Source organism: Thamnophis elegans, chromosome 1 (genome assembly GCF_009769535.1).
Source record: "Thamnophis elegans isolate rThaEle1 chromosome 1, rThaEle1.pri, whole genome shotgun sequence".
In the NCBI taxonomy this organism is placed as follows: domain Eukaryota; kingdom Metazoa; phylum Chordata; class Lepidosauria; order Squamata; family Colubridae; genus Thamnophis; species Thamnophis elegans.
In genome coordinates, this window is record NC_045541.1 from 150,913,047 (window position 1) to 150,926,813 (window position 13,767).

General features: G+C 40.7%; 1 protein-coding gene across 4 annotated transcripts in view; it reads right to left on the reverse strand.

Moving 5' to 3' along the window:
- Window positions 1-5,233: 5,233 nt before the first annotated feature.
- The window catches only part of CEP170B (centrosomal protein 170B), an 81,115-nt gene continuing 72,581 nt past the window's right edge, over window positions 5,234-13,767 (reverse strand). For all 4 annotated transcript variants that reach the window (XM_032235055.1, XM_032235062.1, XM_032235068.1 and 1 more), the window contains one exon: window positions 5,234-11,141. In XM_032235055.1, coding sequence (XP_032090946.1) covers window positions 10,906-11,141 — 236 coding nt within the window. In that variant the 3' untranslated portion in view covers window positions 5,234-10,905. The remainder of the gene's footprint in view (window positions 11,142-13,767) is intronic.

Genomic DNA, 13,767 nt, shown 5'->3' on the forward strand with positions numbered 1-13,767 from the left:
AGCGAGAGAGATTGCAAAGATTTCTGGTTGCTGGTGTTCTCACTCAGATAAAGGCTTCTCATTCAGCAACGCCAGCCTCACTCTCAATCATGCATTGTTGCCAGGGGGCACAAATGTGAACAAAAATGTGGACATTTGTCAGAAAACTGTTTTTTCACTACTGTTTACTACCATAAATAATTGCATTTGCAAACAGTTTTTAACTGGGGCCATCGCTAAATGAGGCCTGGCTACAGAAGAGATGAAATTATTTGAAATGAAACTAAAATGAGAAACTGCTAGCAGGAGTACTTTAGATATACATGGGCAGAACAATAATAAAGTATGTTGTAGAATGGAATGAAAATGAATGCTGTAACATAGATTAGTGTTAAAGAAAAAGCGATTAAAAAGATATCAAATATTGTCCAAGTGTCAAAAAGTGGTGAGGCTGCAAAGATATAACAAGAAATGTTAAAATATGGATGGGAATACAATTTATTTACTGTATATGAAGATTGCATCTATATCTGACAATTGGAAGAAGCTACAATCTGACAGAATTCGGATTAAAAAGCCAACAAGCAAAATACGGAAAGTGTTCATATACAAAACAGTTTCACGTTTCAACCATTCCTTGAGGGGAAAAGAAAGCTTGTTGCATCTGTATTTGTTTAGAGAAAACAAATGATTAAGTAAATAGGCTTGAATTACAGAATATTCAATGGGAATGAAGTATTTAAGGTGATAAAACTAGAAGAGAGAATTACAAATGAATGGATATGAATGAACGTGGACTGAAAACAGAATTGACCAGTTTAAAGAACAATGAGATCGTTTAGTCCTATAGAAACAATAGATCAAATTACAGGACAACTAAGTGAAAACAGAGTGAAGGGACCAAAACAAAGAGAAGTCCAAGAAAGTTGAGGTTGGGTATATTTGATAATATCCTCAAAATGATGAGCAGTTTAAAGAAATGAAGAGAAAACATGATGCAGTTTACTGGAAGTAAAGGTAGAAGGATACGGAGATATGCAATGAATGGACTTAGTATAAGCTAACTTTAGCTATGTTGCCTTTGTTTCTTATCTCTTACTCTTAATTATGTTTGTTAGCTACTTTTACTCCTTTCTTGTGCTCTGCAAAGCATGTTCATATCAAAATGGAGTACTACGATGAGTTTATAGCGTTTCCCTGAAAATAAGACCTCCCCAAAAATATTGCAACACAGCAACAGCCATGAGGTGACCACACTCGCCGCCTCCTGCACCTCAAAAATAATAAAACCTCTTATTAGGAGGGGGGGTTGCGCGAGCAGCTGTTCTGCTCTCACTCACATGCTTGCCAGCCTCACGATGTATGGCCCAGCTCTCTCCACAGAGCCAGAGTGCTGCCGCTGCCGCCGCATGGCTTTTTTTGCGGCTTCCAAACCGAGTCTTCCAGCAATGGCTGCTCTGGGCATACACTCTATGGTTCTGGGCCAGCTGCTGGCAGAGTGTACAACCATAGAGCATACGCCCAGAGTGGCCACTGCCGGAAGACTCGGTTTGGAAGCTGCAAAAAAAGCCATGCGGTGGCGGCAACAATGACAGCGGAGGTGCCCTGGCTCTGCAGAGAGAGCTGGGCCATGCATTGTGAGGCTGGCAGGCGCATGAGTGAGAGCGGAACAGCCATTTGCGCACCCCCCTTCAGCGTGCAGCGCGCCACTTACTGCCATTTCAAAGGTGCCAAGCCGCGGGAGCCGGGCGGCAGTGAACAGGCGCTCATGCGGCTTGGCGATACCCCTAGGTCAGTGAATGGTGCTGTGCCCAGCTGGAAAGGGGGTTTGTCGGATGGCTGCACATGAGTGTGGTCGCTTCAAGGCTGCTATACTGCGCTGCTGAGACAGCGCAACACAGCCATTCGCCCATGAGGCTGTGCCCGGCTCTTTGGGAGCCCACTCGCAAGAAAGCAGCCGCCCGGCAACCCCAAAACAATAAACCCTCCCCTCATAATAAGGCCCAAGCCATATTTTGTGTGTAAAAAGAAAATAAGACCCTGTCTTACTTTCGGGGAAACATGGTATAGTTTTCTATATATTTGTAAAAAGAAATAGTCAGTCATTGCTCCCATTCCTAGTCAGTAGTGATACAATCCATACAAACTAATTGGTGGGAGAGATCCATTTATTCAAATTATGTGAGGACCTATGTTCAGATTTAATGATACCTCTGACACCTTGAAGGATGCCTGAAATGGCTGCTAGGAAAATATTCCATAATAGAGATGTCTATACATTTTTCAGCATCATAGATAATATAAAAAATAGCTACAAGATCAAAGATGCAAGCATCGGGAGAAAATGAAGAAAGTAAAGCCTAGAACAGAGAAGACATTTAATTACTATTACATATTTCAAGATACTTTCAGAAGAATCCTAATATTACGCGAAAAAGTATGTCCGTTTTCCTTTGGATTCCTCCACCCCTGCGCAGAAGAAACTATGAATGGAAAACATGGATTAAACTTCCCCAAACCTATTCGCATCACCAATTGTTTATTTTTCTCTCATTCTGGCAGTAAAATTAAAATACTAATAAAAACAAGAAGTGGGGCATCCTAGCAATCTATAAAAATTGCCAGTATGTAAGAAACTCAGACATCCCGTTTCATGTGCTGTTGGACATCAACATTTTAAGTTTAAGGACTAAGAAAAGAATTGGCTGAATAGCTTTCCTAATGTTCAAGGAGCAGAATACATTAACCTTCGTATGACATCCAGAGTCATTAATGTGAGATGGGGGGCTCTTTAAACCATTTAAAATCAAAAATTCTGAGACTAGATCAGAAAGCCTACAATCTCAAACAGCCTGTTCAACCTAGAGAGGCCTCACATTGATCTGAACTAATTTAATTGTATTATATGAATGAGCCTTATTTGTTTCATATCCTTGCTTATAATGATTAGAATGAGTTATTAGTCCGTTCCAGGTCATTTTGGTGTGTGGTGGCGCACTGTTGAAATGATTTTATTGATACTCTCACAAAATATCTGTCAGAGTTGACTGCCTATTCTCAAAGTGACTGGTGTGGCAAGTTTGGTTGATTGCAAAACACTCATTTATCCAAAAACAATTAGCTGAAGTTCTTCTCAATCACTTCTTACCGTGCCTTTATGTTTTTATCAATTTTATACCCCCATTTTCAATTCAGGTAAACACACTGCACAGTCTTCTAAACAAAGACCTGGACTGCAGTCATGTTTTTATAACAATGACTATGAGACCCATTTTTTTTAAAAAACATTAATGCTAGAGGCTAGCACTTTGCTTTCAAATACTAACTGCCCCCCCCCACCTTTTTTTAAAACATAAAATAAAACTAAGGGCAGTTGAGGCAGTGGGTTGGGTGGGTACAAAGATTTATAACACACAGCTTTCTCCTGTTGTGTCTTTACTTACCAACAGAGAGTCCTCCAAAATCCTAAATACAAGTTTCTTTCTCAACATGTCCAAAAGAAGATACATTCGTAAGTGTAGAAATTGGGGCTGAATCTGCAAAGCCTTCTTTGTTCCATAATGAGGGCCTCCTGTTTCCTAATCTAGGCCATCTCGAGAGAAAACTCACACCAAGACTCTTAAGAGTCTTAAATGGCCCATGCTCACCATTTCCATGCTCACCCATCTCAGGCCTCTACAGCAGTGGTCTCCAACCTTGGCAACTTTAAGACCTGTGGACTTCAACTCCCAGAGTTCCTCAGCCAGCTTTGCTTTGCTGGCTGAGGAACTCTGGGAGTTGAAGTCCACAGGTCTTAAAGTTGCCAAGGTTGGAGACCACTGCTCTACAGGGCCTATAAATCAAACCAGATCTCTTGGCAACTATCAGAAGGCTGATTTTACAAACATATAAAACTATTTCCCGCTCTATTTCATTGACTGAATTTCTCCTTTACAATGAGGAGGTAATCATTATTAGATAATAATGAAAGCTAGAGATTAAGGCTAATCTGATACATAACAGGCCTGTTCAGCAGTTACACGCATGCAGTCAAGCAATTTCCTCTTGCTGTCTTTAGACAGACACATTTGGCTTGCTTTTTGGTGGAGGAAAAACCCTGCTTGTATGGAGGATGGCAGTCCACACGGATTTCATGCCAACTTTTTTGTGCTGAAGGGGAGGAGGGGCACCTCTGCCATTCATTGATGAATTTTCCACCTGGCACAGGCATGGGCAATGAATTATCTAAAGGAGCCACACGAAAAGCTGATACACTTATGGTGGACCAAACTAAGCTGAGCTTACTTCTGCCGCTGGTGCCACCCACGTGCTGACGGAGGAGGGGAGCATGAAGCCATGCCTCCTTTGCCTCAGCCTGGCCGCTGCTCTTCTCTTGCTAGCCGACTAAAGGAGCTGCTTCTCCCACTCCCTGCAACTTACTTATTCACATTTCATTTTCTAACTACCAACTGACCTCTTGCTGGCCAGATAGAGAGAGCCAAAGGTGGGACCATAAAATGCCTAGGTCTGACCTAGCAGAATAGGACTTTCTCTACTGATCTAATCTTGCAGCTCACTTTCGCATAGATCCTAAACCACTGCTGGAGACAGAGAAGGAAAGGCAGGCAGTAATCTAGGAATTTGGAAATTCAGTGGAAGTTCAAGGAGACGGCTAGAGATGAAGAGACTAAGGTGAGGAAAAAGGCAACAACAATCACCCAATGAAACCTGAAAACTAAATTCTGCAGCATGCAGTAGTCTTTATTCAAGATTGCACCCACCAAAGGGTTTTTTCCTCTGAGATTCTTTAATTACCCTGTTTTATTTCATTAAATATGCAATATTGTGCCTCTATATATCAGATAAAGCTCTCATGGGGTTTTTAGAGGAGCAGAGCAGTCTTGCGGTTCCTTCTAGCATGTTTCTATTTTTCCCCCCTCTTCCATAGTGATGGTGTTGTTTTGGTGCCTAAAAATGTTTACACCAAGCTCACTTGCATTAGGTCAGTGTGTGGTGGAAGACAGAGCAGCAGCAATTCTCCAATCCTTCTCTTGCTTGCTATGGATTTATTCCTTCCTTCCTTCCTGCCCTTGCTCCCCAGCATTTTATAGTCAGAAAGATGTCTGGAACCTTAAAAAGAAAATCTGTTCCTACAGATTCAAACAGGTGTTGTATTTCTTACCTTTCCCAACTTGAGGCCTCCAAAGATATTAGCTCAGCCCTCTAACTTTGTATAAACCTGGTATGAAAATGATTTATTATAGCAAATATGTGATAAAATTATATAAAATAACCATTTATTTTGGTTTGAAAGACATCCACATTATTCAGAAACAAAATGGTACAGATAAACTGCCTGTCAAGCAAAATAAATTACTGATTTTTTAAAAAACAAAATCTAACACAAGGGGAGGGAAGCATCCCATTGAAGGTCTGCAGGAATCAGATGGATCTTATAATTATACACAGTATTTCAAAGAGGACATCAAAACGAAGTAAAAGATGAACCAAAAATGGAAGTCACTGACAAAAGTTTTGAGTTACACAAAGCTGAATTTCAGTAACTCTCATACAGCTCAGCTTGCTTCAGTGTGGCATGCAGATACAATGATAGCTGTGAAAAAATGTTTTTAACAGTGGAAAACAGTTTCAGCAGAGTAACAATCAGCAGATGCTTAGGCACCACTGAGCAGGGGACACAACAGAAAGTGAACAAGTAGTTTTCTGGACTTCAACAGTGGCAAGATCAGGAATTCATTTCTGCCGAGGGAGGGAGGAAGGGAGGGAGGAATCCATTTATGAAAGTGAAAAATCAGTAGCAAATTACACTCCCACTTCTTTCAAAAGTAGGTATCTGTAAACATTCAGGGCAAATGTTTCCTTCGATTTATGTTAAGGATAACTTGGGGACACACACTCATTACGTTTTTTTAAATGTACCAATATATATTTAAGACACTCATTGTACAGCTTAAACAGAAGTGTGCATTTAAGGTCTAAGATATCATGTAAAGAGATTTATCATTTCCAATTGGTTTCAAAGCCTTCCTGGGTACACAGGTTGTATTAGGTTGCTTTCATGTGATGTAGAAAAACACTCACCCAATCCATTTCTGTTAGGTGAAATGAGAACAAGTTATTCCTTCTGCTAATGTACACAGCTGGTCATTCTTGAAAACTTGCCTCTGAAATTTTTCCTAATTTGAATTGAACCCAGCCATAGCTAGTCCTCACTTAACAACTGCCCTGTTTAGTAATTATTTAGCAGTTACGACAGTACTGAAAAAGTAACTTTATAGACAGTCTTTTAATTTATGCAGCATCCCAGGGTCATTTGATTGCCATTTACATGATTCACAGCTAACTTCCAACAAGCAGAGTCAATGAAGAAGCTGGCGTGAAATTATAAATTGTAGTCATGTGATGTCTTGCTTAATTGTGTGGCATAGCACCAGAGTTGCCAGTCTTGATTGTGGTAAAGCAAGGACTATCTATTGGCAAATGTGCAGAAACATATGTACACACACCTCTGCTTGAAATCTATACAAAAACTTTTGAGATGGGCAAAAATTACCCCCATTAACTGCTTTTTTCAGTGTTTTAGATATGTATTTATTTAGCACATTTATGTTACTGCACACTCTCAGACTATATGATAGTGTTATTACCACCAGTATGAGAATGACAGCATTTTTTTCAAACAGATAAACATTCTCTTAATGAATCATACTCATTCAATCTTGATCAGTCATTTGAACCTAGGGGGGATAAGCTGCTCCCCCCACCCCAAATTTTTTACCTACTCTGAAGAAATCAAACATTTGTCACTGAACTTCAAATGATCTTGGCTTTGTAATCTTTTGAAACTGGCTAGCCAAATATAAAGGTTTTAATTAAATTTTAAAAAACTGGGTATATGCAAGTAGGTCCTGTTATTTGACTTTCTCTTAATCAGAAAGTCAAATAAATGGGACCTAGGTTGCACCACCTACTGGGATTAAATGTTTAACAGGTTGTATGCAAATTGCACTAGAGGGATCCAATATAAGAATAACCAAGCCACATGGCTTCTTCTTTGACTTAAGTGTATCAGAAGGAATATGCAATCTGTTTGTAATATATTAATTGTATAGCCTTAGTTTGTTTCAGTTTTTAATTTTATGTGTAGGGTAAGCCCAAGTATTTTCTGCTACTTGTGAGCAAACCAGACTTCTATGTCCATGCCTTTTGGATGTTCATACATAGATGTAGCCCTGGACTAGGACAAACGCCTCACCTTAGGCTTGAAAATTTATGAAACATATGCTCAGATGTGAATGTCCTTCCACGTGTGTTAAGACTGCATTTTCTAGAATTCCCCAGATAAATGTTGCCTGGGAACTTTGAGAATTCTACATTCTATGTATTTACAATTCATTCTTTTGGGGAAAGTTGACTGAGAAGATGGCATAAATACAAAAGTGCTTTTCTAGGGTTTTTTCCTAAGCTTAGTCAAACACAGCCTTTCTCTTCTCTGCAACAGTATATTTGGAAGATAATCTAATGTAGACTTGGTGCGGGCAAATCTGGACTAGTGTGACATCAGTAGTTAAGGTGAAGAATTTTGATGGGTTTACAAGATTTGGGTTCTTAACGACGATGGAAAAATTTGATGAGTAGCAAGAATTGACATGTGACATCTCTATGACTCAGAGACAAGTTTACAAGCAACCATCAGGTACAATTAAACAGAAGCTGTATAAATGAATCTGTAACTGGATCAGTTTCTAATGGGAAAAGTACTGGCAACTTTTATTTGGTGCCTCAACATCAATAGCAGCATTTACATTATTTTAACCTGTGCACAATCAAGTAAAATCCAACTGGATAGCAAAGATTTTCTCTGAGCAACTAAATTGATTTTTTTTCATTTATTTTCCAAACCAATTTTATTTCTACTAGAATTTAACATTTAAAATATGTTCTCTATAGCAGGGATCCCCAAACCCCGGACTGCAGCCCACTACCGGTCTGTGACCTAATCAGAAGCAGACCTCAAGATCAGTGGGCTGGTGCACATGCGCACACCCTTAACCTGTGTGAAGAAGTGGGGCAGTGCGTATACACCCATGCACACAGCTCAACTTGCTCAAGCTGTGTGTGCATGTGGATGTGTGCACCACCCAACCGCTCATGCAAGTTGGCTGCGGGCCGGCTTGCTACTCTCACAAACCCATTCCCCCCTCCCCCGCCCCCGCCAGGCCGCCAAAATTGGGGACCGCTGCTCTGTAGGATATATCCACACTATCCATCATTTTCAGACCTGAATAAATTATTGTAAATACAGTAGTTCTATACTGCATTTGTTTCTCAACTGTATTCATTTCTTAACTTAATTTACTTCTCAACTGTATTTAATCTGGTGGCCTTCAACAATTATTTAAAAATGAAGTGAATGTTATAAAAGACTTCCCTGTGTCAACTGATATCAATAAACATTTCAAATAGTTAACAGTGCTGTTCTTAGTCTCATCCTATTTAAACCATTGCTGATTTGATAAATGGACAATTCATTTTAATTGGAAAAACAGGCATTTTAAAATGTTTGCAAAGTTATTCTTGATATTGGTTTTAAGTTTATAAAGGGCAGACATAATACAATTATAATACTGCACTACTCACTTGACACATCATCAGCCAAACAAGTTTTAGCATCGAGACTCAAGAAAGGATGGCACCAATATTAGAAATTGTTTTGTAGTTGGACAAATTCATGCTTTTTGTTCTTAGGTGCTCAAATTCCCAGCACAGGAATATTGGATAACACTGAATATTGGAGCAATTTAATTTACTTACATTCTCCTAGAAACTACATTAAACTAAAACTGTGTTTTATAATTTCCAAGATATATCCCAGGAACTACATTCATTTCAGCAATTTTAAGGCAACAGCTACGATATCACCATTATTTGTGGCAAATAATTTTTGATAGTTCCCATCTTATAATTTGGAGTGGAAAGAGATATGGGATTCCATATGGCCAGCTCGGAAGTCAGAGAAATCCGCTTTTTGATGGAACCAAAAGTTCAGCATAATGTCAACTGCAGTGTTTTTCAACTTTGGCAATTTGAAGATGTGTGAAGTCCAACTCACAGAATTCCCCCGTCAGCATAACTTCAAGCTGCAAACTATCAATGCTTCAAACACATCTTCAAGAAGTCATGACTGAGAAACACTTGTCTATTGATACAACATGCTACTTTCCCTTAGTTGAACTAAGCATGAGAGGATCATCTCATGGGTGCTTGTTGAACATGCCTTGTTGAAGGTCCACCCCCAAACCCTGAAATTAGAAGGATATGGAGAAAGTTTGTTTTTTATGCTCAAAACTGTTTTCCTAGAGATACAGAAAAGGCCTGTACCTTTCTGCTCTTTAAATAGTGCATGGATGTCAGTGAGATTCAGACCAAGTATACACAGGCTGAGTTGTGGTTAGCTTAGATCCATACTACCCAATAAGCCAGGATGAGCAACTTTTTCTGCCTAGCAGCCAAACTATAGTTTTTCTGCTCTGCCTGAGTCCCAAAAGGGAAATGATATCTGCCATCACTAAAGTAGCCTGAGCCATGATTTGGAAATACATTGTGTTACTGTGCAATTTATAGGCAAAATTGGTACCTGTACCTTAAGCTTTGCAGAGCCCTCCCCCTCAATGTACACTCACACACACAAATGGGGAATATTGGCTTAAAGTTTTAAAGAATGCATTTAAACTGACCCCACCCAAAATTCTACTAAGTCATAAATTGCACCAAGCTGTGCGTGGTCCAGAGTGGCTCATCCACATAAACAAAACGAGATCCACACAACTGGGTTAAGCCCAAGTATCCCCTCTTGGGCTTAAGTTTAAGCATCATGCTAAACCCAAATCAAACAAGCCACATGGTGGCTTAGCAAGTTGTGATCATGTTACTACAATGGTTTATAGATGGGTCTTGTGTCAGTTCAGCTATTCTAGCTTATTTAACAGGCCATGGTTAAAGGGTTTGTGTAAACCTTACCATCAAAGTGCTGGGGAGACATGGTGACTACTTGCCCAGTTGTGGAACATTTATTCTTATGCCCCTCTTTAGATAGCGTATAAAAAAAAATATTCAGAGCACATAAACTCTTTGTTACATGGAGACTAACATGATACAGTAAGAATTTGGCAACCTGGCTATACAAAATCCTGATTTGGTCATTGAATCCTCTCCTACAGAACTACTTATTTGGAATTTTTCAAATGAATCACATACAGAAAACAACGCAGCCATATTCACAGCTCTCTTGTCTCCACTCTTTTAACCAGTGGAACAGTGAAAGCTTAGGACTGGAAGCAAAATTATTCAATATCATCTCTGCTTCCTCCTCGAAGACATTTTCCAGGCAACTGCTCCTGAATTTGTAAAAGCAAGCTATGCTGCCTCAACTTTACCTGACAGTATGAAAAATAAATCCCGACCAAACCATTTGAATACTCCGTATTTAAAATTAATTATACAGCACCAGCTATCCACTGTCTCAAAAAGTATATTTTCAAAATGGATCCTATATACAACTCAACCAATTGCTATGAACAGGCTATATCTGAGAACATATCAGAGCTTCGGCAATAGAGAATGAAGAATATGCAAGGTCTGCTTTGTTATGGCACAATAGAAGAATGGCACACCAAACTGCTTTCTGTTAAAAAAATTCTCTTGTGGATGTGTTGTTCCACACCATTAGCCTTTCTTTCCCACAAAGGGCTTCAGCCAAACTTCAACTGCCCACATAGCAGAGATTGTACCTTTTGTGCAATGTGCTAACAATCTAAACAACTGTTCCACGTGGACTTGCCCACAACCACTCACACACAAGTCATATGCAATACTAAACGTCACAGTAAATGACATACTACAGGATAAGCAATAGAAAATATTCTGTCAGATCACATATTTCTCCCCATCTGGAACAAATGTTTTATCCTGCAGGCCAGTCGACCCAAAGTTCGATTTCGGAGTGTAATTCATTTTCTTGACAGGTGACAAAGACTCCAACACAGATCCAGAAGTGTTGTTGGCAGTCCTGACTTTAGCTGCTTCAGGTTGTAACACAGAACAGTTCTTGTTATTGGTGAGCAAATCCAAGTTTCCGCTTGGGTCAATGATGGCGTTTATAACTGCCAAAAAGAAAAACAAAGAAGCATGATCAGCTCTCTTACTAAATTCCAACCTATTTTTTCACTTGATGTTTGAAACCTCAGCAATAATTGAGCGCATGGACAGTGAACGGCTTCTACAGTAGTGGCCAAAATTGTGGAAATTTTTTGGAAAAAGTGTATTTTTGAGGTTTGATGGCTAAGAGAGCCGAGGTGGCGCAGTGGTTAGGGTGCAGTTCTGCAGGCCACTTCAGCTGACTGTTATCTGCAGTTCAGCAGTTCTAATCTCACCGGCTCAAGGTTGACTCAGCCTTCCATCCTTCCGAGGTGGGTGAAATGAGGACCCAGACTGTGGGGGGCGATATGCTGACTGTGTAAACCGCTTAGAGAGGGCTGAAAGCCCTATGAAGCAGTATATGTCTAATTGCTATTGCTAATAACACTACTTTTTTTGGAGTAGTACCATAAAGGTATGTATCAATGGAAAGATAATTTAATCAAGAATGTAATGCAACAAAGTTTGTAAAATTATCTGTATTCTATGAAACGTTATAGCCAAATATAGCCAGAAATAAAACCCAGTTAATAGAAGCAATCATTCAATCTTGGTTCCACATTATAACAGCTGCAGAACTAAAAGACTTGGTTCACTCCATGGGAAGACGATGTAAGGCCGTAATTCATGCTAAAGGTTACTCAACTATTAACTGACATGGTGATAATTTTTGTGTATCTCATTTTTTCTATGTGTTTCACTTTACTTCTTTATAACTGCTCTTCTAAAAGCAAATCCTTCATAAAAGTTATTGCATTACATTCCTGACTAAATTATCTTTACATTGATATATAATTTTATGGTACTACTCCAAAAGAAAATGGTGTTATTAGCCATCAATCCTCAAAATTACTGTACACTTTTCCCAAAAGGTTTCCACAATACTGGCCACTACTGTATTTCAGCAGCATAAACTCCAGGCAGATAATTTAAAGCTATGAAAGCTCATTCTGTAACAACTGCTTTGTGAAGACTGAATTATATTCATTTGATTTTATTTATATTGCTGCCCCTCTCATATATGTGACTCTAGGTGGCTTACAATGAAATACATAAAATACACACTATAAAAATAAAATGCATAGTAGTTGGGCATCATTCAACTCATTACTGTATCCACATACCGTAGTTAGAAGACAGACTTTATCATATGCCTTGGGCCCCGGGCTTGGGGACAAAACCAAATCTCAAAAGCCTTATGGAATACTCCTTAACTGAGAATACTTGGGAGCAGTGGTGGGATACGATTGGTATACCCCAGTATGGGCATACCGGTGCCTGCTGGGAGCACCAGGTAGCATTCCTGTACAGTGCTCCTGAGGGCTCACCCGCCCTCCTTACATGTATTTGAGCCGATCAGGGCTTACACGCACATGCACAGAGCGTACGGTGCCTGTGCGATGCTCTGCCAAGCAGCTGGAACGTTGCAGGTGGTACGTATGCATGTGTGTGCTGCGCACATGTGGTGGACGCCCGGCCCTGTTGCATCATACCAATTGCAACGGGATCCGGAATCCGCCACTGCTTGGGAGTGTACCTCTCCTGCTAGACAGGTAGAGAGACTTGGGGGGACACTGTCCCATTAGTAAATGGGTTCAGTCCTAAGCCATGAAGGGTTTTAAAGGTGAATTGAATTGAAGCCTTCTGAATTGTAGATGAAAGCATACTGGCAACCAGTGCAATTCATGAAGCAGTGATGGCATCTGCATCAAGCAACTGCTTGCATTCTATACCACAGTATTGGTGAACCTTCTGGGCACCGAGTGCCGAAATGGAAGCATGTGCGCGCACGCATGCCAGAAACCAGAAGAGCAGCCCGGTGTTCATGCGTTCGCAGGGCAGCTGCTCTTCCAGTTTCCGGCATGCACATGCTTACCGGCTACCTAGTCTTCCAGTTTCTGGCATACATGTGCCTGTGAAGACCAGCTGGCGGGTGCACATGCGTATGCTAGAAACTTGAAGAACAGCCATCCGGTGCGCATGCACACACTGGGAAGATAATATTCTGGATTCTGGTGTGCACATGCGCACTGGCCACCTGGTCTTCTGGTTTCTGGCATGCATGCATGCATGAACACCAGCTGGCTGGTACTCATGCCTGTGCCGGGAACCACAAGAACAGCCACCTGGTACCCATGCATGTGCCGGGAAGATGAACCGGGTTCCAGCACAGAGATGTGTGCACGTGTGCTGGCCAGCTGGTCTTCACATGTGCTTGTGCGCCAGAAACTGGAAGAGCAGGTGGGCAGTGCGCATGCACTTGCTGTAAATTGGAAAAACAGCCGCCAGGTACGCGCATGTGCACCGGGTGACTACTCTTCCCATTTCCAGCATTCCCGCGTAACTGAAAACCAGCTGGCCAGCACGCATGCACATATCAGAAACCGGAAGATCATCGGAAGAGCAACAGGTGACAGCATCCGTGTCACTTCCGACACATTTGCCATAGGTTTGCCATCATGGCTATACCAGTTGAAACTTCCAATACCCCTTGAGTGCAGGCATATAGTTCTCCTCCCTTGAAGTTGCTCGGCAGACAGTTTTGTTTTATCTGAAGACCAAAGTAAGTCTTGTTTTACACTCCGACACATG